This window comes from Microcaecilia unicolor, chromosome 1 (assembly GCF_901765095.1).
Source record: "Microcaecilia unicolor chromosome 1, aMicUni1.1, whole genome shotgun sequence".
Taxonomy (NCBI): Eukaryota; Metazoa; Chordata; class Amphibia; order Gymnophiona; family Siphonopidae; genus Microcaecilia; species Microcaecilia unicolor.
This window is the reverse complement of record NC_044031.1, coordinates 495,380,193-495,407,771: the sequence shown is the minus strand read 5'-3', so window position 1 is coordinate 495,407,771 and position 27,579 is coordinate 495,380,193. Positions and strand designations below refer to the sequence as shown.

Below are 27,579 nucleotides of genomic sequence, written 5' to 3'. Positions count from 1 at the left end.
AAGGGCCGACTTCTACTTCAGGCACAGGCAGCTCCTTGTGACTCTGGGCAAGTCACTTAACCCTCCTGAGAGGGGCACACAGATGCACTAAAGGGGGAGGGGTGAAAAATCAAGTTTGAATAAAAAAGGCTAGTGAGGTTCTCAGGCTCTTCCAGCTGTACCAAACTCTGACTGGGGCATCCACTCAGTGGTCCTTTGGGTGATTTGCTGTGTGATTCAGAATGCAGCAGCAAGACTCACAGAAGATTGCAAGTGACGTGACAACATCACACCATTTTTGCAAAAACTTCATTGGCTACCAGTACAATACAGGGCTAAATTTAAAACTCTATGTCTGATCGTCAAGGCCCTGAAAGGGAAAGGCCCCCGAGTACCTGAAGAATAGGATAATCCTCCACACACCGGCAAGGACACTAAGGTCCTCCCAAGGACTATCACTAACCACACCCTCTCCAAAAGACATTACACGATGTGATACCCGCAAGCAAGCCTTCTCTGGAGTAGCCCCCACACTCTGGAATGCACTGCCTGAAAGGCTCCGCCTAACACAAGACTATCTCTGCTTCAGGAAGCAGGTGAAAGCTTGGGTCTTCAACCAGGCCTTTAATGGAAGAAGTAACTAACTTGTCAGTCTCACTCACACACACAAGGAGTGACTCGGGCTGCACATACTGCAGCAGGACATGTTTATCCACTCCTACCCTAGCTGAGATAATATTTAACCATCTCCCTGACCTCGTGTGCAACTTTCTTTAAATCAGTCACCTTACTTTCTAACTATAATGCATATTTTCAAAGCACTTAGCCTTCCAAAGTTCCATAGGTTTCTATGGAACTTTGGAAGGCTAAGTGCTTTAAAAATATGCCTCTTTATGTTCCATCTTTGCTTTACCCTTCACTATCACTTAAAATGTTCTATTACACATCGTGTTGACATTGTAAGTAGTATATGATGCCATATTTTGTATTGTTATTTGAATACTTTTACTGCTGTAATGCTTATTGCTCATGTTTGTTCTATTCTTACTGTACATCGCCTTGAGTGAATTGCTTGAAAAGGGCGGTAAATAAATCCTAATAAATAAATAAAATATGAACCCCTGTTCTACTTTGTCAAGAACTTCCTACCCTTACAATTGCTTTCAAAGATATTCCCCTATCTTAAAGTTGACACTCATGAAGGTCAAGATGCTCACATTTGTGTGATCCAACTCTCCCTTTCCATTCATAGTATACTTCATCATGCATTCAACTGAGATATTACCGTTAAAATTGAACACAGTATGCCAAGCATTATCACCACCTTTTTTCTGCTAACTGTATTTTTCTCTATGCAGCTCATCATCCCTGTTTTTGGCCTCCTTGACATCATCAGATATTAGTACCCTGAAGTCTTTCTCCTGATCTGTTCACATTAGTCTCTCACCCCTATCTCATACAACTCCTTTGAAATTCTACAAGTCGAATTCATCACTCTGCTCTTCTCTGCATTCAAGCCTAACTGGCAAATATTTGACAATTAATAACGCAGATGAAGAGAACATTTGAAAAGATCTTGCCAAAAGGAAAAAAAAAACCCCTAGTAATAATATTTTTTTCCAAGTACATCAGAAACAGGATGCCTGCAAAGAGTTCAGCCAGATCACTAAGCAAACAATGAGTAATGAGTGCTCAGAGAGATTAAGGAAATGAATTCTTTGCTTTGGTCATACGCTTTGTTGAAGATGATGTTTGTGGAGATACCCACATTGGAGCTCTTTGAAGGTAATGTTTCTGAGAAACTGAAGCAAACCGTTGCAAAACTGGAATACATATTAGAGCAAATTGCTAGTTTAATAGCATCATATGATCAAGCCAGAAGGTATATATCATCTCAGAGTTCTGACAGAACTGAAATATGAAATTGCAGACCTGCTAGGATAATCTGTAATCTACAGAAGAACATGAGAACAGCAACACTGGGTCATCTAGCCCAGTATCCTGCTTTGGCCAATCTAGGTCACAAGTATTTGACAGAATCCCAAAGAGTAGCAAGATTCCATACTAGCAATCCCATGTCTATCTTAACAGCTGCTTTACCCATGTCTATCTTAATAGCAGGTTATGGACTTTTCCTCCAGGAACTTCTCCAAACCTTCTTTTTAAACCCAAATATACTAACTGCTGCTACCACCTCCTCCAGCAATGAGTTCCAGAGTTTAACTATTTGTTGAGTGAAAAACTATTTTCTCTTATCACTGAAATGAGACCATCATGCCTGAAGAATGGAGGATATCAAGCCCAATGCAAATTTTAGAAACAATTTCTAAGGTGCCCTGGGGAACTATAGACCAGTTAGCCTGATACAGTGCTGGGCCAAATGGAGAAAGCTATTGTTAAGAACAAAATCACTTTATACATGGATAAACATGCATTAATGGAGAAAAGACAGCATGGATTTAGCAAAGTAATGCCATTCCTTACCAATTTACTTGAAATTTTTGAAGGTGTTCACAAACATGTGAATGGAGGATTGCTGGTTGATTGGAAGCTCATTTTAGACATAAGAACATAAGAATAGCCATACAGGGTCAGATCAATGGTCCAGGTAGCCCAGTATCCTGTTTTCAACAATGGTCAATCAAGGTCACAAGTACCTGGCAGAAACCCAAATAGCAGTAACAATCCATGCTACCAAACCCAGGGCAAGCATTGACTTCCCCATGTCTGTCTCAATAGCAGACTATGGACTTTTCCTCCAGGAACTTGTCCAAACCTTTTTTAAACCCAGATACACTAACAGCTGTTACCACATCTTCCAGCAAAGAGTTCCAGAGCTAGAAACAGGAATGTAGAAATGGGAATTGAGACGCTCAGATTGGGACGTGAGCTAAATCCATACATAAATAAACACTACAATTTCCATCAGCAATGACCACCTTTTTCAGTGGAGCAGTCTATTTTGAATAAGACTGAATCATAGAATTGCTTTCACCTGCTGAAGCTGATGTTACTAAAGAAATGTATTGAGCCAGCTGAATAAAAAAAGGTATCCCCTTTTATTTATTTACTTTTATTTGTACATATGCCATTGGACCTAGCATGGCAACCACACTACTTTGTCCATTATGGATAACCAAAATTATTCATGATGACCAATGTGCTTTTTAAGAGAAATACAGATTTTATACTTCAGAAACCTGCTTTTTAGAGTCATCATTTATATCTGTTAGGAGGAAATAAATAAATTGTAATTAATATTCTAAAGAAGGTATCTTGAAAAACAAAGAAGATATTGCAAAAAGTTGAGAACAGTAGATCTTCTACCCCTGCCCCCACCAAAAAGTACTATTAGTGAGAAGCCACAGAATAAATCAAAAATAGCCAATATATATTTAGAAAGCCTTCCTAGAAATATCATGGAATTCAGAGAACATAATTCAATTTAAGTTCTCAAAAACCAATGAAGGGGATTACAAAAATCATAAAAACAATAGCCCGAAAACATTTCATGGTGCTATGAAGCATTTGCATTTCAAATTACTGAAGTGGATTCTCTTCAAAAGAATACTGGGCTAACCTTGTAGCTGTGTGCCGCCCTGCAGAAGGGCCTGGGCTTAAGTCACAGCTCAGGAGCTTCGCTCCCCAGGTAAACCAGGGCTAGGATGCTGCAGAGGCAGAATTCACAGCTCTTGAAGGATGGGGGAGTCATAAAATCATTGATAAGAAAGAAATGTAAATACAATAAACTGGTCAAACTGCGTATATGCTCTAGTAGTAAAACATAATAAAAATACAACACAAATTTATATTTAAAAATATACCAGCATCAATTAAAAGCAGCTACAATAACATTCTGGAAGCCATACTTATAATTCACTGATTAGCATAATGCAAACATATTTAAAAAAAAGGTCTTGGTGAGCAGACCATTATCATAAGGAGGGAAGGCACCAGAATTCCTAGATTTGCTCTCTATGGTCACCTAAAACGTGGGCACAGATCACAGGTAAGTCCATATCTGTGATTCAAGGACACACTCAAGCATAATCTTAAAGCTTTTGAGGTAAACCTCAACAGCTGGAAGGACATGGTTTTTGGACAGGTCAGGTGGAGGTAGTTTTGTCATTTGGCAACTTGAAGCAGGGAAACCAAGCAACACAAGCACAAAAAGAAGAGAATGAGAAAAGGCCATTTATACATCTCAAATGCAAGTTTCATCTACATCACCTGTCAAGACTGGTCTTATATCAAATCAATGAACCAATAAACTTAGTCAAAGAGAGTTGATGAAAACTCAATACATTGTCATTGAGAGAAGGCTCCACCCACCATCATCATAATTATCAATTCTTTTTGTAATAAGTGCAGGTATTTTTATTATATCATTCTTCAACAATATCTTAAGTTGTGTATGGAGTCTCAACTGACTGTAAAAAGACCTATACACTGCCATTATTTGTGGTGATACCTACTGGCCAGGTTTTGGGACCATAATTTCAAGGTTCTGGAAAGACTACCACTGCAATGACTTGTGCTAAAATAAGTTTAGGGGATATAAAATAGGTAAAATCTCTGGAAAGCTATAAGGGAAGGCACATGACACCATGTCCCAGCTTTCATTCTAACTGATCAGGAAGATCAAAGAGATTAGAGAGAACTACTGGGTCACAAAAAGGTATATTAATTTGGGGAGAGGGGAATTAAATTTGTACTTTTCTATAATATAAGAATGAATAACAATGTCACATTTTTAATATTAAACTACTAGAAACTAATAAATTTTCAAAAGCACCAATTTCTGGTAGACAATGCTTAGGTTTAGCTTCTGCATGCGTGTGTTTCCAATTGGATTTTTAAATGGTACCAAGCATGCGTTGATCTTTCAGTTGGAATTCTCTTCTTTGACTATCTACTTACTGGCCTTTGCTGTTTATTGGACGTTGGATCTCTCACATAAATAGTTCTTTCAGATTTACGTACTGGTTGCTTCTTCAATTCTTGCCCGTCATTCTGATTCTCTTTGCTTTTTGATTTGATACATCCCATATTTTCTGTAGGAAATTTTAAAAAAAAGAAACAAACTCAGTAATGTATATATCGTTTATCCATTTACTATACCATTACTTCTTACATAACAAATCAGAACGGTTTACCTCTTTAAAGTATAAATGACATATAATAATATTTTTAAAATACAAATAAAAAATACAACAATGTTCTAACATAAAAAAATCCATTTATGATAGGACAGCTCTAACACAACTTCCGTACCAGAGAAAGCAAACCAATTACCGTATTTTTCGGACTATAAGACGCACCGGACCATAAGACGCACCTAGGTTTTAGAGGAGGAAAATAGGAAAAAAAAATTTGCTTTTTCCCTCCTCTAAAACCTAGGTGCTCCGGTGCGTCTTGTCCGAATCCCTCCCTCCAAGTTCGGGATCGCCCTCAGGGTTACCTCCTTCCCCCTCCCCGGCCCTGTCACCACCTCTCCCCTTACTCACGCGATCTTCCCTGGTGGTCTAGTGATGTCAGGGCAAGAAAGAGCCCCCTCTTTCCTGCCCAGCGCGCTGCTCTCCATCCTCCTGTATGCATTGCTGCCTGACGGGTCTCGGCGAAATTCAAAATGGCCGCCGAGAATTGAAGTCTCGGTGGCCATTTTGAATCTCGCCGAGACCATCAGGCTGCATACAGGATGGAGAGCAGCGCGCTGGGCAGGAAAGAGGGGGCTCTTTCCTGCCCCGACATCATTAGACCACCAGGGAAGATCGTGTGAGTAAGGGGAGAAGCGGTGACAGGGCCGGGGGGAGGGCGATCCCGAACTCGGAGGGAGGGCGGGCAGCCTGCCAGCCAGCCAGCCAGCCAAATCTCTACCTTCGGACTATAAGACGCACCCCCCCATTTTCCTCCCAAATTTGGGGGGAAAAAAGTGCGTCTTATAGTCCGAAAAATATATCACTCATACATATCACATTCAAAAAATGCTGCTACCGTAACATAATATATTCCCTGTTCAAATGAACCATATTTCATTTCCTGAGTGGTTTCCTCCAACAAATGACACTGAATTTCCCCTTATAGACAGCACTAGATATCAAAAGCTATTTGAAAGAAATATGTTTTTAAAGCTTTACGAAAGAGCATAAATGATTCTTCTACCCTAATATACTTTGGGAGAGAATTCCACAATGATGAGAAATGGAGGATTATGGTGTGGAATTTTTTTGAGTCGGAGTGAAAATTGATCCCGACTCAATACACTACACCACTGGAATTAACGGATGTATTGAAAATAAAGATTATAGAGACATGGTGCGAGACCACATGAGGAGCTAAGTATTTTTTTCAATTCCGGTTTTTGATATTTGTATTTGGTACCTTTCTGACCTCTTATCTTCTAACTAGCTTTAGAGTTTCAGCGGCTGTAGTTAGATATATATGAACTAAGATCTAACAATTAGAGCAAATATATGGTTTAGTTTCTGATTGGAATTGCTCTATGCAGTTACATATTTTTGGAATTAAGGTGTGGGGGAAGTAGAATACTTGCATAGGTTGCTCAAAAGAGGCCCCTTAGATTCAAAAGTATATAAAGAGGGAAGGTCCCACTGAACTTTCTTTCTGAGAAGTTCTGAGAGAAGAGGACATTTCTCTGGTAAGTGAACGCTACTTTGCTTGTGCTTTGGGAACTTAAAGATTGGGGTTTAAAGGAGGAATTGTAGGTTAGTGTTAGGCAAACTTAAAAAGCAAATTTCAACAGCTAACAGAAAACAGCTAATCTCCATAGTCTTTTCCACTTAGTTTTAAAAGCCTTGCACCACAGCATTAACAGATAGAATCTAACAGCCACTGCAGGATCTAATTTAGTATTCCCACCCACCCCTAGGACAACTCCTCATTTATAGTCAGTTATTGTAATTAGGGTAACAAGCAAGGAGTGCTCTTATAGAGTTTTAAATACATTTCATTACTATCTAAGAAGGAAATACTAAATAAATCATACAATACACTATATAAAGTAAAAGACACTTTTATATTAGGCTAATATCCTTAATACTGTAGCAAGTTTTAAAATATTGGAAAACTCAAAAACACTAAGATGGAGTCAGCAGTCCAGCAGCGAGAGGGGTGCTATCCAGTCTTTTGCATTGAGTGTCACATGTATGATTATCTTCCAGTTGGTGAGATGTCATATGTTTGCGCCCGATGCAAAGAGCTCCTAGCTCTTAGAGAACATGTCCGTTCTCTTGAGGCTAGAGTAGCAGACTTGGTGGAGCTGAGGGAGACAGAGAGGTACATAGAGGAGACCTACAGGGATGTTGTAGAGAGGTCCCACCTCCAGTCTAGTAGCCCTTGTGCTACCTTGGAGGAGGGAGGTCTCCTAGAAGGAGAGCATCACCCTGGTGAAGTAAGAAGTACTCCTGTAGCCAGGACCTGCCCACCAGGGGATGTACTATCCTCTCGCACTAAGGATATGTCTCCAAGTGCTGCCCGGGAGGGAAAGGTTAGGACAGCTGTTGTAGTTGGTGATTCGATCATTAGGCATATAGATAGCTGGGTGGCTGGTGGACGTGAGGATCGCCTGGTGACTTGCCTGCCTGGTGCGAAGGTGGCGGACCTCACGCGTCACCTAGATAGGATTTTAGATAGTGCTGGGGAGGAGTCTGCTGTCTTGGTACATGTGGGTACCAATGACATAGGAAAATGTGGGAGAGAGGTTCTGGAAGCCAAATTTAGGCTCTTAGGTAGAAAGCTCAAATCCAGATCCTCTAGGGTAGCATTTTCTGAAATGCTACCTGTTCCACGTGCAGGGCCCAAGAGACAGGCAGAGCTCCAGAGTCTCAATGCGTGGATGAGACGATGGTGCAGGGAGGAGGGTTTTAGATTTGTTAGGAACTGGGCAACATTCTGGGGAAGGGGGAGCCTATTCCGAAAGGATGGGCTCCACCTTAACCAGGGTGGGACCAGGCTGCTGGCGTCGGCATTTAAAAAGGAGATAGAGCAGCTTTTAAACTAGAAATGGGGGGAAGGCCGACAGTCGCTCAAAAGCGCATGGTTCGGGAAAAGGTATCTTGCAAAGATACCTCACAAACAGGGAAGATAGGGTTTCTGGATAGTGAGGTTACACAACAGACCGTGGTAGGCCAGGTGCCCTTAAATACAACTAAAGATCAGACAAAAGATGTCAAATCAATAGTGTCAGGTACTAAGCATCATGCAAATAAGAACAACAAACATACTCTGAAATGTCTATATGCAAATGCTAGGAGTCTAAGAAATAAGATGGGAGAGTTGGAATATATTGCACTAAATGAAAAATTGGATATAATAGGCATTACTGAGACCTGGTGGAAGGAGGATAACCAGTGGGACACTGTCATACCGGGGTACAAAGTATATCGTAATGATAGGGTGGACCGGACTGGTGGAGGGGTAGCATTGTATATTAACAAGAGCCTTGACTCAGATAGATTACAAATTCAGCAGGACACAAATCACACATTGGAATCACTGTGGGTTGAAATTCCATGTATAAAAGGGAAAAAAAATGGTGATAGGAGTGTACTACCGTCCGCCTCGCCAGGATGAGCAGGTAGACACAGAAATGATAAAAGAAATCAGAGACGCGAACAAAATGGGCAATGTGATAATAATGGGTGACTTCAATTATCCAAATATAGACTGGGTAAATGTAACATCGGGACACGTTACAGAGATACAATTCCTTGATGAAATCAAGGACAGCTTTATGGAGCAACTGGTGCAGGAGCCGACGAGAGAAGGAAAAATTCTAGACTTGGTCCTTAGTGGAGCGCATGATCTGGTGAGGGACGTTATGGTACTGGGGCCGCTTGATAACAGTGACCATAATATGATCAGTTTTGACATCGACCTTGAAGTAACTGTACACAGAAAGTCAAATACGTTAGCGTTTAACTTTAAAAAAGGAGACTATGATAAAATGAGAAGAACGGTAAAAAAAAAACTTAGGGGGGCAACTGAGAGAGTAAAAACTGTACAACAGGCGTGGACGCTGTTCAAAAATACCATCCTGGAGGCCCAGGCCATACATATTCCGCAAATTAGAAAAGAAAGACGGAAGTCCAAAAGACACCCGGCCTGGTTGAAAAGTGAGGTGAAGGAAGCTATTAGGGCTAAAAGAAACGCCTTCAGAAAATGGAAGAAGGAACCATCTGAAAATAACAAGAAACAGCATAAGGAGTGTCAAAGCAAATGCAAGGCGCAGATTAAGAAGGCCAAGAGGGAGTATGAAAAAAAGATAGCATTAGAGGCAAAAAAACATAGTAAAAAATTTTTTCGGTATATTAAAAGCAGGAAGCCGGCAAAAGAATCGGTTGGGCCGCTGGATGACCGAGGGGTAAAAGGGGCGATCAAGGAAGACAAAGACGTAGCGGAGAGACTGAATGAATTCTTTGCTTCGGTCTTCACCGAGGAAGATTTGGGTGGGTTACCGGTGTCTGAAATGGTATTTCAAGCGGACGAGTCGGAGAAACTTACTGAGTTCACGGTAAACCTGGAGGACGTAATGGGGCAGTTCGGCAAACTGAAGAGTAGCAAATCTCCTGGACCGGATGGTATTCATCCTAGAGTACTGATAGAACTGAAAAACGAGCTTGCGGAGCTACTGCTAGTGATATGCAACTTATCCTTAAAATCGAGCGTGGTACCGGAAGATTGGAGGGTGGCCAATGTAACGCCCATTTTTAAAAAAGGCTCCAGGGGAGATCCGGGAAATTATAGACCGGTGAGTCTGACGTCGGTGCCTGGGAAAATGGTAGAGGCTATTATTAAAAACAAAATTACAGAGCACATCCAAGGACATGGATTACTGAGACCAAGTCAGCATGGCTTTTGTGTGGGGAAATCTTGCCTGACCAATTTACTTCAATTCTTTCAAGGAGTGAACAAACATGTGGACAAAGGGGAGTCGGTTGATATTGTGTATCTGGATTTTCAAAAGGCGTTTGACAAGGTACCTCATGAAAGGCTACAGAGGAAATTGGAGGGTCATGGGATAGGAGGAAATGTCCTATTGTGGATTAAAAACTGGTTGAAGGATAGGAAACAGAGAGTGGGGTTAAATGGGCAGTATTCACAATGGAGAAGGGTAGTTAGTGGGGTTCCTCAGGGGTCCGTGCTAGGACCGCTGCTTTTTAATATATTTATAAATGATTTAGAGATGGGAGTAACTAGCGAGGTAATTAAATTTGCTGATGACACAAAGTTATTCAAAGTCGTTAAATCATGACAGGATTGTGAAAAATTACAAGAGGACCTTACGAGACTGGGAGACTGGGCGGCTAAATGGCAGATGATGTTTAATGTGAGCAAGTGCAAGGTGATGAATGTGGGAAAAAAAAACCCGAATTATAGCTACGTCATGCAAGGTTCCACGTTAGGAGTTACGGACCAACAAAGGGATCTGGGTGTCGTCGTCGATAACACACTGAAACCTTCTGCTCAGTGTGCTGCTGCGGCTAAGAAAGCGAATAGAATGTTGGGTATTATTAGGAAAGGTATGGAAAACAGGTGTGAGGATGTTATAATGCCGTTGTATCGCTCCATGGTGCGACCGCACCTTGAGTATTGTGTTCAATTCTGGTCGCCGCATCTCAAGAAAGATATAGTAGAATTGGAAAAGGTGCAGCGAAGGGCGACTAAAATGATAGCGGGGATGGGACGACTTCCCTATGAAGAAAGATTAAGGAGGCTAGGGCTATACAGCTTGGAGAAGAGACGGCTGAGGGGAGACATGATAGAGGTATATAAAATAATGAGTGGAGTGGAACAGGTGGATGTGAAGCTTCTGTTCACGCTTTCCAAAAATACTAGGACTAGGCGGCATGCGATGAAACTACAGTGTAGTAAATTTAAAACAAATCGGAGAAAATTTTTCTTCACCCAACGTGTAATTAAACTCTGGAATTCGTTGCCGGAGAAAGTGGTGAAGGCGGTTAGCTTAGCAGAGTTTAAAAAGGGGTTGGACGGTTTCCTAAAGGACAAGTCCATAGACCGCTACTAAACGGACTTGGAAAAATCCAAAATTCCAGGAATAACATGTATAGAATGTTTGTACGTTTGGGAAGCTTGCCAGGTGCCCTTGGCCTGGATTGGCCGCTGTCGTGGACAGGATGCTGGGCTCGATGGACCCTTGGTCTTTTCCCAGTATGGCATTACTTATGTACTTATGTACTTATGGAATATAAATAAATATATAAAATATCAGCACCTGTGAATGTTAGGCGTCCCATAGCAATTTTTGCTAATGTATATTTATATTTATTGATATGCATTCTTCCATGTCACAGATTAGACACAGTATTCATCATAGTGTACAATTAAATAAACAATCATTTAATTTAATAATAAACATATTCAAACTTTACAGTTCATCAGAATGTACAAGGTGGATTATATCAACAAGATATAAAACAATCACCACATAATATACAAAATGACTATCATGCAATTACAGAAGTGTATCTGAACTTTCAGAAAGCTTTTGAAAAAGTCCTTCATGACAGCTCTTGAGAAAATTAAAAAGCTATGGGAAAGAAAGCAATGCTTTGTTGTGGACTGGGAACTGGTTAAAGATTAAAAAAAAAAAAAAACAACAACCGAGAGGGTAGGGTTCAATGGCCATTTCTCTCAATGGAGGAAGGTGACTAGTGGAAAGCACCAGATCTGTATTGGGATCGGTGCCATTTAACATGAAATGGGAATGATGAACAAAGTGATCAAATCTGCAGATGATACAGGATTATTCAAAGTTCTTAAATCACATGCGGACTATGAGAAATTGCAGGAGAACCTTGGGACACTGGAAGACCGGTCTTCCCAAGGTCCAGAATGCAGATAAAATTTAATGTGGATAAATGTAAAATGATGCACACTGGGCAGGATAACTGAAATTATAGTTACGTGGTGCTATGTTCCAAATTAGGAGTCACTGCCCAGGAAAAGGATCTAGGTGTCATCATGGACAATATATTGAAATCTTCCGCTCAATGTGCAGAGGCAGGCAAAAAAGCACACTGAATTTTAGAAATTATTAGGAAAGAATTACTGAATAAAACAAAGAATATCATAATGCCTCTGTTTTGCTTCATGGCGAGAGTACTGTGTGCAATTTTGGTCGCTGCAGCTCACTAAGGGGGTCTTTTCCTAAGGCACGCTAGCGGTTTTAGCACGTGCTAAAATAGGTGTGTGCTAAACACTAGAGATGCCCACAGGAATACATTGGCGTCTCTAGAATTTAGTGTGCGTCTATTTTTAGCGTGCTAAAAATGCTAGTGTGCCTTAGTAAAAGACGCCCTAAAGATATAGCAGAATTAGAAATGGTACAGATAAGAGCAACCAAAATGATAAAGGGGATGGAACTCTTCTCATATGAGAAAAGGCTAAAGAGGTTAGGGGCTCTTCAACTTCAATTTGTCCAGACCTTGATTAAACACAGCTACATTATTAATTGTTTCTACCACATCCTCCAGGAACAAGTTCTAGACTTTAACTATGTATTGAGTGAAAAATATTTTCTCCTAGTCTTTGTACTTTTAAAAGAGTAAACAATCAAATTTTGCATTTACACGTTCCACTCCATTCAGGATTTTATAGACTAGTGGTTTTCAACCTAGTTCTCAGGGACCATCTGGCCAGTTGGGCTTTAAGGATACCCACCATGAATATGCATGAGAGATATTTGCATATTCATTGTGATATCATGGAAACCCAACTGGCCAACTGGTCCCTGAGGAGGGTTGAAAACCACTAGTCTATAAAATCCTGAATGAAGGGGAACAGGTAAATGCAAAATTGATTGTTTACTCTTTCAAAAGTACAAAGACTAGGAGAAAATATTTTTCACTCAACACATAGTTAAAATCTAGAACTTGTTCCTGGAGGATGTGGTAGAAGCAATTAATGTAGCTGTGTTTAATTAAGGTTTGGACAAATTCCTTGGAGTGAAGTACATAAACCATTATTACAGGCCTGACAAATTTTCATTATATCTAGAAGCTAGCACCAAAACGTAGGAGCCAGCAGCTGAGACCTCTCTTACTTCTTCTTCCCCACCACGCCAACATTGTCTGCAGTGAATTTAATTTTTCTTTGGGGGCTGGCGGGGAGGGGGAGAAGAGGGATGGGAATCCCCTGCCAGATCAGCACTAGCTCTTTTGAAACTGATTTACTAAGGCTCTTTTCCTATTCTATGTCCCTGGGCAAAGAAACTTTAGTAAATCTGTTCCTCAAGGTGCCTTTGCAAGTCACTGGCAGAAGTCAGCAGTCTCCCTTCCCAAAGCATACTGACAGCACTGCCTTGATAGGTGATGCAACTGCCTCTTTGTTTCACATATCACCATGGCCTGGGTCCCCATCAACCTCTCTTTCTCTCTCTCTCTGTCATGCCACTCTCGAGCCTTTACCCAATTTCTCTCATGCCTCGCCCCCCTCCAGCTTTCACCCAGTCAGTCTCTCTCATCCCCCCCCAGCCTTAACCCAATTATTCTATTATGCCCCCCTCCAGCCTTCCTCGGTCAGTCTTTCTCATGCCCCACCTCCAGCCTTACCCAGGCATTCTCTCATGCCCTCCCTCCAGCTTTCCCCAGTCAGTCTCTCTCATGCTTCTCCCCCTCCCCCTCCAGCATCCTCCCCCTGGGCATTCTCTCTCATTCCTCTCCCCAGCCTTCACACAAGTTTCTCTCTCTCTCTCTCTCAGTCACTGGCTTTTGCCTCCTTATTTGCAGTGCTGCCTCTGGAACTGCTTTCATGGGTCTGCACAGAGATCGGGCTCTCCACATACTTGAGCTGCGCTATGCAGGAAAGTCCCACGAGACTTGCCTCCCTCAGTTCTCTCTCCATAAACCCCAGCACAACTCTCTCTCTTCTGCCCCTCCAACCAAGTTCTTAAGGTTCAGCTGTGCCTCTCCTTTCTTTTCACTTCTGGGTCCACCTCCACTGCTTCCTCTTGTGATCGCATGAGATTCCACTGCTACTGTAGCATTTTCTCTACTGCCCATGCAGCTGTTGCTGCCCACAAAGACATACAGCACGCTCCCTCCCTCCCTTCAGCCTGCACAGTTCGATACTGCTGCTTCCTCCTATTAGCCCGGATGGATTAATGCCAGTAGTTCTTCCTTCCAGCTCGTAAGGCTGGTGCTGCTGATGTCTGCTTCCCACGTACAATTTTGCAACTCAAATGCAGAGAGGAAGTTTGCACAATTCTGCATTGTGCAGTATGTCCATAGAAGTACTAAGGAACGTAGGTTTTAAAATGCATCGCAGCTCACTTTAAAATTATCTACCATGACTGAATATAGTTATAAGAAAGTCTATTCTAACAAAGAAGATGAGTACACATTTGCAAGGTGCACAAAAGATGTACGAATTAAACTAAATTCACAACTAAACGCATAATGAAGTGACAAACCAAAAATAGAAATTTGTGCAATGCTGGCAGCTGGTTCAGTTACTTTGACTAACACATATGACTGCCGGACATCCTGGACTGTTCCTGCTCTCACCACTCAGAGTTGCATTCATTGCCCAGTGCACAGTCTGCACATCTCACTCAGACTGGAAATAAGTAGGGATGTGCCTCCATTTGAAACAAAATGGAAATATGAACGGTTTCAAATGAAAACAGGAAAAATTATAGAATTTTGTGGGGTTTTTTCCTATGTGTCATTAATAGCACACACGCTTTCAAAAGAGTCTGTGCTGTTTCAGAAGAAGAGTATGCACTATTCACAAAGGCTGCATTATTTGCAAAGAGGAAACACTCTTTCGAAAGAGTGCAAACTCTTAACAACAATGACAAAATTGCCAATTTCCCAGAACAAAAAGACTATTCCCATAAATGACACATCAAGCTGCACACCCCTAGGGCAGGGACGAATCACAAGTCTGGAGGCCCCTGGGCCAACTAGCACATAGGGCTTCCCCCCCCCCCCCCCCCCCTCTTCCTGGTCACAACTGTCAAGTACACAAAGACACAAATCCAAAACTGAGATATTGGTTACACACGTTTTAAGAATTCCGATTCTTTCTTATCTTTTTCTTTTCAAAGTTTGCGCTTACCAATGCCGCTTAAAGGCTTACGATCCATTTAACAATAACAGTATTGACAAAATGTTAATGACAAATGATGTAAATGATGTTGTAAACTGAAATATGTAGAGCCTGGTAGATTTATCATATTCCTGAAAAACACAACCATCAGACTGGTATGCAAAACCTGCCTTGATAATGAGAAGGGCCCACCAGACCTTTCAGTCCCTGGGTCTGGAGCCAGTAGGCCCAGGCCCTAGGGATAAGACAGAGAAGGGACTCAAAGGAGAAGGGTCAAGAGGTGCTGTGTGCAATGTGTATGCTGCATAAAATCGGGCCAGTTAAATCCCACACTGGAGCTCGTGCATATTTAAAAACCAGCACCAGTGGTGTAGTCACGGGTGGGCCCAGGCCCACCCAGAGATGGTGCAACCCGGCCATTCACAAACCGGTCGGGAATTCTTTCCCCACTGCTATAGTGCTTGCAGCTTACATTTTCAGGACGTCCGGCAGCGATTCACACAGGAACTCCAAGGCCTTCCCTCTGCCGCATCTTGCTCTCCTTAAACAGGAAGTTGCATCAGAGAGGACCAGATGCGGCAGAGGGAAGGCCCTGGAGTGCCTATGTGAATCACTGCCAGGTGTTCTGCAAATGTAAGTTGCATACACTGCAGTGACAGCAGGGGAAGGATAAGGAAGCGGCAGTGATCCTGGACCTGCAGGAAGGAAGCCAGCAAGGGATGCTAGATTATGGGTGGGTGGGTGGCTGAACTCAGGGGAGGGAGAGGTGTGCTGGACTTGTTGTAGGAGGAAGGGGGCTGAATGGAAGGGAGAGGTATGCTGGACTTGTTGTGGGAGTCTTCAGGAGGCGGGAGGGAAGAGAAGGAAAGGAAAAGAGATGCCAGATCTAGAGGATGAAGGAAGAGGGGATCAAATACTGAACCCATAGCAGGAGGGAGGAGAGAGGGGGAATGGGCAGGCAGGCAAGCAAGCCAGATGCTGGAGAGGGGTGGGGTAGAAGTAAGAGGGAGAGAAGATGGATGGCATGGGGGAGGAAGAGAGGGGAGAAGCTGGACAGGGAAATACAGAGACACAGAGAAAGAGCGATGCTGAACATAGAGGAAGATAGAGATGGAAGAAGATGGATAGTGGAAATGAAGAGAGAAGAAATGCCAAACGGACAAGAGACCTTAGTGAGCAAGTTAAGAGAAGACAGAGAGAAGGGATAGTGGAAATGAAGAGAGAAGAAAACAGAGCCTGGGACCAACATGATTTCAAAAATAAAATGACTTATTTTTCTATTTTGTAAATATTTGAAATGGGCATCCTGCCAGAGCTGGTGTTAGCCATGGCTGGGTCCCCAAGAGCAGAAATTTGGGAGGGGATCCCAAAGCTTACTACCAGGCCGCACTTTCTTCAGCTAGGTAGACATGGCAAGAACTGAGTCCAGACAAGGCAAGGCAAGCAGGACAAGAATTGGACCCAGACAAGACAGACATACACTATTCCACCACATATTATATGACAGTTTGGTGAAGCCTTTCCAACATTGGCAAATCAACTTAATCGCTATATGTAGTAATATGCGTAATTTGGCTGAATGAGGTTTGATGGATGTGCCAACAAACAAAAAGCGGAGAGGAAATCCTCACGCAAATTGGAGACAATAAAAACAAAAAAGTGAGGACAAGTGTGGAGGAAATCCGAAGAACTTTATTGATAATCATGAAAAGGTCCAACACGGCTGTGTTTCGGCATCTAAGCCTGCATCAGGGGTCAAACAAATTTTCTTTGGTTGTTACGCGATTAAAACCAAGGGGAAAACTGGTTATGGACTTCTGGAAAGGACAAAGTACACTCAAATTCAGAAGTTTAAGAACTCAACTATGATACGTCTCAACGGCGATACACAGAAGTGACGTCAATAGTACTTGGTTTTTAATTGAGTAACAACCAAAGAAGATTGTCCTCACTTTTTTGTTTTTATTGTTTGATGGATGTGGACATGCCAAATTCACCCGTAATAATAATATTATATGATAGAGATTCCAATATGTCCAAAATCTTTGTTATAGTTTTCCAAATTTGAGACCAATACTTAAGCAATAATGGGCATTGATATATGAGGTGATCCAAAGTGCCAAAGTTAGAACTGCAGGACCAGCAGGTATTTTGTGAGCTTTTAGAAATTTTGGAAAGTTTCCAAAAAGCTCTATGTAGAACAAAAAAAAAGGACTGTGTATATAGTAACGAACATAGTAGATGACGGCAGAAAAAGACCTGCACGGTCCATCCAGTCTGCCCAACAAGATAAACTCACATGTGCCATTTTTTGTGTATACCTTACCTTGATTTGTACCTGCGCATGGAACGGGTAGCATTTCAGAAAATGATACCCTAGAGGATCTAGATTTGAGATTTCTACCTAAGAGCCTAAATTTGGCTTCCAGAACCTCTCTCCCACATTTTCCTATGTCATTGGTACCCACATGTACCAAGACAGCCAGCTCCTCCCCAGCACTATCTAAAATCCTATCTAGGTGATGCGTGAGGTCTGCCACCTTCACACCATGCAGGCAAGTCACCAGGCGATCTTTTCACAATGCTCCATGAACCAAATGTGGACTTGGTGCCATGGGATTTACAGAGGGCTGGGTGGTAGCTCTTGAGCCATAGGTATCGTTTGCTTGCTTAGGGTCCTGTTTATTAAGCTGCGCTGTAGGCGTGCAAACTTTTTAGTGTGTGTTTATCTTGTTGTATGAGTTTATTTTGTTGAACAGACTGGATGGACCATACAGGTCTTTTTCTGCCGTCACCTACTATGTCATGTGATCTCCATTCTTGTCTATTTGTTTTATCTTACGGGATACATAGGGAACCATTACATATCAGACATTCCTAGACCTTCCTACTCTGGGCACTGTCATTAGTCCAAATTGTGCCGTGCCCTCTTACAAATCTGTAGTACCATCAGTATGCACAGATGGTCTCTCTCCTGAATGACATATTAGTTGTGTGCAGAGTATAAAAAATATTTCTTCTGAATGCCCTATTAAGCACATTAAATAAATGTTAATGGTCTCTTTTGAACAACCTTTTATCACTTTAAATACATGAATATTGTAACTTGTTGCTACAGTATATGTTCTCTCTCTCCAAAGTGTGTGTGTATATATATTTTTTTCCCTAAAATGACTTTTACTTGGAAGACATCTCTGGTACCATACCATGACCCTGCTTTTGCTTATTATTAATGAGACATCCTGTAATCTATTAAATGTAACTGTAGATAACTTTGCTCTTATATTACCCATTATAGAACAGAAATTGTGACCTTAGCACATGAAGAATATAGGTTGGGAAAGAATATTTCATGGGCTACGGCCTGTGGTCAAGTACAGATTGAGCTTATTACTATCTTAAAGGAAATTCTGATTACTGCTGTTAGGCCACTGGCCACCATCTCTTGTTCAGATGGCTAGAACCAGATTGCCTGAATTTGCTATAGCCCACCTTGACAATTAGTGTTCCAATCTGTTCACCACATGGATGCTGTATCTGTACTTTGATCCCATGGTCAGGACAACACACTGTTATTTGCCCTGTTGTTAACATTGGTGTGCAGTTTGATAATATACTAATGTATCCTTTGGACCATCTCACTTGGGTGCAGCTGCTGGATGTAACTGGACTTTGTTCAAGCCTATGGATGCCAGTTTGTGTGAACAGACACCCTTTCATTTCCAGTGTGAACCACATCAATTTAAAGAGATTGACAATTCTTCCTCATGCTCCCTGACTGCCAAACTTTCATACTCACCATTTGCCTCACACATTTTGTACTACCTCGGAGCGGGACACTTTTGTTTTCATCTGTTCTTTCCCCCAAATATTTCTATCTCAATTGCTCCAGAGGACATGACATCCACTTTCTAAAGAACACTGTGTTGTACAGTTTGAACTATTTACTGAACAATACATGCTGCAGTCATACACCTCTGGTCTCCATCACTATTAATGGGAGAGCATATTCCAAACCTCTGGTTACCAAGAACTCTATTGACATTCCAGACTTTATACCATATGCTGTGCATCCATTACCTCTTGGCATGGGAGAAGAGACTTTACATAAACTGCTGATCTCTACAGGATTCCATGCCTATATTGATCACCTTAAGCCAACCTCCAAAGAAGTGAATCATCACTTATCAGAACGGAGCGATTCAACAAACTGTTGAAAATTTGCTTCAAGATGCTCATGATGTGAACTTTTATTTGGGTATTCACCTACTGCTGATAGGGGACCTGCTGGAACAGCATTACTGGAGGTACATGAGGCAAACAGATATGGCAAGCTGGCCACTGCTGTGTATAAAGCAGTGGCAGATGTGAATGGTGCATCAGGTTTGCTTCCATTTTTTCCCCATTTAGCAAAAACAAAAAAGGGCCTATGCAGAGTAAAAAAAAAAAAACACACACACACACACACACACACACACACACACACACACACACACATTGGCTTTGTGTCATCTGCAAAAAAAAAAAAAAAGGCAAAACGTTTCCCTCTAACCCTTCAGCAATATCTCTCATAAATATATTAAAAAGGATCAGCTCCAGTACTGACCCCTGAGGCACTCCACTGCTCACCTTCCCTTCCTCCGAGTGGATTCCATTTACCACTACCCTCTGCCACCTGTCAGTCAATTAGTTTCCAATCCAGTTCACCACTTTAGGTCTTAAGTTCAGCCCTCTCAGCTTATTCAGGAGTCTTTTGTGAGGAACCATATCAAAGGCTTTGCTGAAATCCAAATAGATTACATCTAGCGCATATACTTCATCCAGTTCTTTGATCATCCAGCCAAAGAGATTACTACTACTACTATTTAACATTTCTAAAGTGCTACCAGGGTTGCGCAGCGCTGTACAATTAACAAAGAAAGACAGTCCCTGCTCAAAGGAGCTTACAATCTAAAGGACAAAAAGTGCAGTCAATCAAGATTGAGGCAGTCTAGAATTCCTGGATAGAGGTACAATGGTTAGGTGTTGAAAGCGACATTGAAGAGGTGGGCTTTGAGCAAGGATTTGAAGATGGGTAGGGAGGGGGCTTGGTGTATGGGCTCAGGGAGTTTATTCCAAGCATAGGGTGAGGCGAGGCAGAAAGGGCGAAGTCTGGAGTTGGCGGTGGTGGAGAAGGGTACTGAGAGGAGGGATTTGTCCTGTGAGCGGAGGTTACGGGTAGGAGCATAAGGGGAGATGAGGGTAGAGAGGTAGTGAAGGGCTGCAGATTGAGTGCATTTGTAGGTTAGTAGGAGAAGCTTGAACTATATGCGGTACCTGATCGGAAGCCAGTGAAGTGACTTGAGGAGAGGGGTGATATGAGCATATTGGTCTAGGCGGAAGATAAGATGCGCAGCAGAGTTCTGAACGGATTGAAGGGGGGATAGATGGTTAAGTGGGAGGCCAGTGAGGAGTAGGTTGCAGTAGTCAAGGCGAGAGCTAATGAGAGAGTGGATGAGAGTTCGGGTGGTGTGCTCAGAGAGGAAAGGGCGAATTTTGCTGATGTTATAGAGAAAGAAGCGACAGGTCTTGGCTGTCTGCTGGATATGGGCAGAGAAGGAGAGGGAAGAGTCGAAGATGACTCCGAGGATGCGGGCAGATGAGACGGGGAGGATGAGGGTGTTATCGACTGAAATAGAGTGGAGGGAGAGGAGAAGTGGGTTTGGGTGGAAAGACAATGAGCTCGGTCTTGGCCATGTTCAGTTTCAGGCGGCGGTTGGACATCCAGGCAGCAATGTCGGATAAGCAGGCCAATCAGATTCATTTGGCAGGATTTTCCTTTGGTAAAGCTATGTTGCCTCGGATCCTGCAACCCACTGGATTCTAGAAAGTTAACTATCTTTTCCTTCAGCAGTGACTCCATTATTTTTCCTTCAACTGTCATGAGGCTTGCCAACATGTATTTATTTTAGATTTTGCTCACACCTTTTCAGTAGTAGCCCCACGTCTTCCCTGTCCCTGCTGTGAAGAGGGACCACATCCACTCATTGCCAATCCCATGGAACCTCTCCCATCTCTAAAGATCTATTAAATAAATCCTTAAGAGGTCCCGCCAGAATTTATCTGAGTTCCCTCGGTATCCTGGGATGTATCCCATCTGGCTCCATAGCTTTGTCTACTTTCAGATTGTCCAGTTGTTTATAAACACTTTCTTCTGTGAAAGGCACAATATCCACTCCATTCCCAGATATACCCAGAGTCCTTCTCCAGGATTTTCTTCCATGAAAACAGAAGAGAAATATTTGTTTAGCAGATTCGCTTTATTTCAGCACTTTCCACTATTTTCAGCGGCCTTTCAGTCTACCAATTCCATTCCTAGCTTTTCTCCTTTCTCCAATATATCTGAAAAAGTTCTCGTCACCTCTCTTTATATCTTTAGCCATTGTTTCTTCTGCCTGGATGTCTATATTTTACAAAAAGCCTGTGTCCTGTATTGAGAGGAAATTATGAAAATGACAGAGAGGGCTGTAGAGGTAGAAGTAGAAGAAATTCTGGGGGTGGTGCAGTGACCCTAAGCAATTGCTTCTGTGTCTATGGCCATGTTCAGGTTATGCAGTCATTAACGGTGGACATACTGTGTAAATTTAACGAGTGCTTGTACCACAGCTGTATGACCTATTTTGTTTCTAAACAACAGAATCTGTTGATCGGCAGCACCTTCGGGGTTCTCGACTACAATACACAATGCAAAGCAGATTACCTAAAAGTGAAAGGGTTTAAGGTCATCAGTATTTGGGAACAAGAGTGGGACCATTTGGTTAAAATGGATAGGGAATGTGTGGCCTTTCTGAGCAGAGCCGAGTTACCAGAACCTTTAGTTCCACAAGACACCCTTTTTGGAGGCAGAACGAATGTCATATGTCTGTACTATCAGGCTAAACAAGGTGAGAAAACACACCATTATAATTTTACCAGCATGTACACTTTTGCTAGTAAAACCAAAGAATATCCGATCAGATACCCCCAAATCATCTGTGAAAATTTCAGCCCCCTCTTTAATTATTTCAGGCTTGTTAGGCTGCACGGTAAACTCATGTTTCCGTTGTGTCACACGTGTGCCATAATGGGTCAGCAGGAGAAATGTGGCTACAATGACAGTGAGAGAGCCCTCGTGGGGATGTGGTGTACCATAGAATTGGAAATGGCTATCACTAAACTGTACAGGGTAGGTGAAATCTACGAGGTCTGGCATTTTGAACAGATCTATACAACTTTCTGCAGAATACATAAACGTGCATCTATGTCAAAAGCAGGAGGACGGAAGACCAAACGACAGCTGACTTGGTTAAATGGTGAGGTGAAGGAAGCTATTAGAGCTAAAAGAAAATCCTTCAGAAAATAATAAGAAACAGTATAAGAAATGGCAAGTCAAATGCAAAGCGCTGATAAGGAAAGCTAAGAGGGACTTCGAAAAAAAAGACTGCATTGGAGGTAAAAACACATAGTAAATATTTTTTTTTAGGTATATTAAAAGCAGGAAGCCGGCAAAAGAATCAGTTGGACCGCTAGATGACCGAGGAGTAAAAGGGGCGATCAGGGAAGACAAAGCCGAGACGGAGAGATTAAATGAATTCTTTGCTTCGGTCTTCACCGAGGAAGATTTGGGTGGGATACCGGTGTCAGAAATGGTATTCGAAGCTGATGAGTCGGAGAAACTTAATGAATTCTCTGTAAACCTGGAGGATGTAATGGGGCAGTTCTACAAACTGAAGAGTAGCAAATCTCCTGGACTGGATGGTATTCATCCTAGAGTACTGATAGAACTGAAAAATGAGCTTGCGGAGCTATTGTTAGAAATATGTAATTTATCCTTAAAATTGAGCGTGGTACCAGAAGATTGGAGGGTGGAAATTTAACACCGATTTTTAAAAAAGGTTCCAGAGGAGATCCGGGAAATTATAGACCGGTGAGTCTGACGTCGGTGCCGGGCAAAATGGTAGAGACTATTATTAAGAACAAAATTACAGAGCATATTCAAAAGCATGGATTAATGAGACAAAGTCAACATGGATTTAGAGAAGGGAAATCTTGCCTCACCAATCTACTACATTTCTTTGAAGGGGTGAACAAACAAGTGGCTAAAGGGGAGCCGGTTGATATCGTGTATCTGGATTTTCAGAAGGCTTTGACAAAGTAACTCATGAAAGAGTCCAGAGGAAATTGGAGAGTCATGGGATAGGAGGTAGTGTTCTATTGTGGATTAAAAACTGGTTAAAAGAAAACAGAGAGTAGGGTTAAATGGTCAGTATTCTCAATGGAGAAGGGTAGTTAGTGGAGTTCCCCAGGGCTCTGTGCTTGGACCGCTGCTTTTTAACATATTTATAAATGACCTAGAGATGGGAGTAATTAGTGAGGTAATTAAATTTGCTGATGACACAAAGTTATTCAAAGTCGTTAAATCGCGGGAGGATTGTGAAAAATTACAAGAGGACCTTACGAGACTGGGAGGCTGGGCGTCTAAATGGTGAATGACGTTTAATGTGAGAAAGTGCAAAGTGATGCATGTGGGAAAGAGGAACCTGAATTATAGCTACGTCATGCAAGGTTCCACGTTAGAAGTCACGGACCAAGAAAGGGATCTATGTGTCGTTGTTGATGATACGTTGAAACCTTCTGTTCAGTGTGCTGCTGTGCCTAAGAAAGCAAATAGAATGTTAGGTATTATTAGGAAAGTAATGGAAAACAAAAATGAGGATGTTATAATGCCTTTGTATCGCTCCATGGTGTGACCGCATCTCGAATATTGTGTTCAATTCTGGTCGCCGCATCTCAAAAAAGATATTGTGGAATTAGAAAAGGTGCAGAGAAGGGCGACGAAAATGATAAAGGGGATGGGACGACTTCCCTATGAAGAAAGGCTAAAGCGGCTAGGGCTGTTTAGCTTGGAGAAAAGGCGGTTGAGGGGAGATCTGATAGAGGTCTATAAAATAATGAGTGGAGTTGAATGGGTAGATGTGAAGCGTCTGTTCACATTTTCCAAAAATACTAGGACTACAATGAAGCTACAATGTAGTAAATTTAAAACGAATCAGAGAAAATTTTTCTTCACTCAACGTGTAATTAAACTCTGGAATTCGTTGCCAGAGAATGTGGTAAAGGCGGTTAGCTTAGCGGAGTTTAAAAAAGGTTTGGACGGCTTCCTAAAGGAAAAGTCCATAGACCGTTATTAAATGGACTTAGGGAAAATCCATTATTTCTGGGATAAGCAGTATAAAATGTTTTGTACATTTTTGGGATCTTGCCGGGTATTTGTGACCTGGATTGGTCACTGTTGGAAACAGGATGCTGGGCTCGATGGACCTTTGGTCTTTCCCAGTATGGCAATACTTATGTACTTATGTACATCAGGGTTTCCTTCAATGGTGTACTGATGCTGACAACAAAACAGGTACATAGATGATCAGATTACTATGAACCCTACAAAACAAAATTGCAAAACTGGTCTTAAACCCTTTATGGAGGAAGTTTGGTCAAAGAAGTACTCTACCTACCACAAGTATTGTGAAAGACCCCGATGAGCTATATATGTACCTATTTTCCCCTGAATACACCATGAGGCATATTTTCAAAGCACTTTGGGAGGCTAAGTTCCATAGGTTTCTATGGAACTTTGGGAGGCTAAGTGCTTTGAAAATGAGCCTCATTGTCATCTTGCGATGTTACAGTTGATGATGTGGCTTGGAAGTGCCTGAAGGAACTTTGTGCACCGCTAGGCAACACTAACATCTTCATAGCCTCATTTACAACTGCATAGGCCTGACTAGAGCTCCACAGGTTTCTTGACGCTTTACAAAAATGCTGTCTTTATCACAACACAGACTTTGTGATATTTGTGAGCAATGAGGTTAGGTGGAATCCTCCTTTGGGTGACTATTTAGGTGAATTAACGAGTAAGATACTTAAGGGTGAGCATATCACAGAGTTGGTCTTGGCTGGTCCTAAAACATACAAGTGCAGGCTATCCTGAAGGTAAAAGGAATCACACTCAACAAGGGTATCATTGGGTGAACAACCCAAAATATCCATCTAGCAAAAAGGGATAGTCAGAAACAAGGCCCAGTGGCTCATTGAATCGCATGTACTTAAAAAAAATTCAAAGAGTTGTGTATGTCAAATGGGTTTTGATTCAAAAATTTATTACGTTGCCTTATGGCTATTGTCCACACTTCTTGTATAATGTGCTCAAAAAATTCTTTTTGTATGCTTTATTTAACTTTTTTTTTTTTTACTGCATACTTCCTAGATGGATACTATTAGAGCAAACCCTTTATTTATTTGTAACTTTCCCTGTCAATAAAATATATGTTTTCATTCATGTTAACATCCCTAACTTTGTCACGTACCCTGGTGGGGAGGGGGAAATGTACATGTTTGGTGAGGAGGGACAAGGCACAGCATGATGTTAATCACCACCTTACCTTTTTTTAAAGCAGCCAAACTTGCAAACAGCGTAAAATGTGTGGGATGTGGATTCTTACACAGGAAGCAGCACATCGCTCCATCTCTGTTTTAAAATTCAACACTAGTTCTTTTGTCTATGTGGCTTTTAAAGTCTAAAAAAAAATTTAATTTTGATTTTTCCCTGCATCGGTCAAAAATTGCCTTTTTTTTCTTTGTCATGTCTTAAAAGCAAAACAGCTCTTCATGCACAACAAGCAGAGGGCTGTGAGAGGAGGGGCACAGAACATCTCGTTCACACTAGTTATTTTGTCTACGTGCCCTTTAAAGAAAAGAGGAGGAGGAGGAGGGTCTGGGGTTAAGCTTTAGTTTTAAAGCCTAAAACAGCTGTTATTCAGCAATTAGCCTGCCACTCTTAAAACCAGTCGGACTTGATACAGCTTAAAATAAGCACAAAGTATCCTTTTGAAAGAAAAAAAAAGAAAAAGAAAAAAATGCCTATTTCTTTCCCGTGAGAAAAAAGTTTAAGCTGCACACATTCCTCCATGGATGTACGGGGCGATGTCGGGGGCATTTGATGTCACGTCCCATCACATGACCACATTCAATATGACAGCTAGTAGTAAAAACAGGAAGTGATGTGTCCAGTGGTAGCAGCAGCCATCTTGGAAAAGGGGTGTGGCTATGAGGTCACTTCTCATGACATCACCAAAAGGAGTGGGGTTATGTAAAGGGGCATGGCTATGCAAATAAGGTGGGCAAGGGTTGTGGTTATACAAAAGGGGTGGGGCTATGTCACATCCAGTGATATCATCAAAGGGGGCAGGGAGTGGGCATGGCTTGGGCAGAGCGTGAGAACCTGGAACTGGGAATGTCACCTGTCAAATCAATTAATTTGACAAATACCAGTGAGATATACTACTGCTGCCCTTAACAGGGCCCCTGGATAAGTGCTAAGAAGCTGGAATTAGCAGGTTGGCCTAGTTAAGTTACTTACGTGCATTATAATTTAACTTAACTCATGACTTCACAAAATCTACCTAGGGGATGACTGAGACGTGTAAGGATCAAGCTATAGGGAGAGAATTCAACTGCATGGCTGCTAGCCACAAGCAATCTCAAATGTGAAGAAATTCATTGTGTAGGTTGTTTGTTAAGAGATAAAATGCTCTGACAAGGTGAAGACTGTGTATGGGATCTGCTCATCCTGCAAAAGACATCACTGAATATTAAATCTAGTAATAAACTCTTATTGATTGACAACGAAGTTAAATATATGTGACTGCCTAAATCATTTGCCCACCTCCCCCCTCCCCCCAGATTCCTCCATCTCAATATACACTGGACTAATGAGTTATAAGAACTGACTGACTGCTCTATTCAAGCAAGAGGCTAGTTTCTGGGATGGACAAAGGCTGTATTTTACTATGAACAAGTCCTCAAAAACAAAGGGTTTTTTTGCTTGAAAAATGAGAAAATAAAAGAGGAAGCTTTGAATTTCATTCTAATTGCATTAGTGAAAGGAATAGAGAACATGATGACATATAAAGCTCCCGATACCCAGCTAGTCTGCCCACTGTTCCTTCCTGTTGCATCTGGCTTTTCCATCATTTCCGCACAGCTAAGGATCCTCTGTGTTTATTCCTGCTTCCTTGAATTCCAATCTTGTTCGCAATGCTAATTGGATATTACAAGCCAAATGCAAAGGCGCCTAACAATAATAAGGTTGATGGAGCCATCTATTAAGAGAACTACTGTATCAGTTTTAGAAAACAGAAATGTTAAAGAAACACATGGAATCAGATGAGCTTTTTTAACTGCTCTCCTGAGCTTCAATTCCACTTTTACTAGAAAGCTGAGTGCCCCTCAATTTGCTGCAGACATAAGCAACGTTGTTTTAATCTCTTTTCAAAGTTGTGGTATTCGAATGGCAAGTATTGCTGTAAACATTCCTATTAAGCTCTTGAATGTTCAGTGGAAGAGTGGCCTAGTGGTTAGAGCACCAGTCCTGCAATCCAGAGGTGACTGGTTCAAATCCTGCTGCTGCTCCTTGTGATCTTGGGCAAGTCA

General features: G+C 41.8%; 1 protein-coding gene across 5 annotated transcripts in view; it reads right to left on the bottom strand.

Moving 5' to 3' along the window:
- LYN (LYN proto-oncogene, Src family tyrosine kinase) overlaps positions 1 to 27,579 on the bottom strand; it is a 194,180-nt gene that overhangs the window by 120,552 nt on the left and 46,049 nt on the right. For 4 of the 5 annotated variants that reach the window (XM_030214577.1, XM_030214543.1, XM_030214552.1 and 1 more), the window contains one exon: positions 4,900 to 5,033. In XM_030214577.1, coding sequence (XP_030070437.1) covers positions 4,900 to 5,028 — 129 coding nt within the window. In that variant the 5' untranslated portion in view covers positions 5,029 to 5,033. The remainder of the gene's footprint in view (positions 1 to 4,899; positions 5,034 to 27,579) is intronic. The other variant, XM_030214568.1, reaches the window with a different exon arrangement.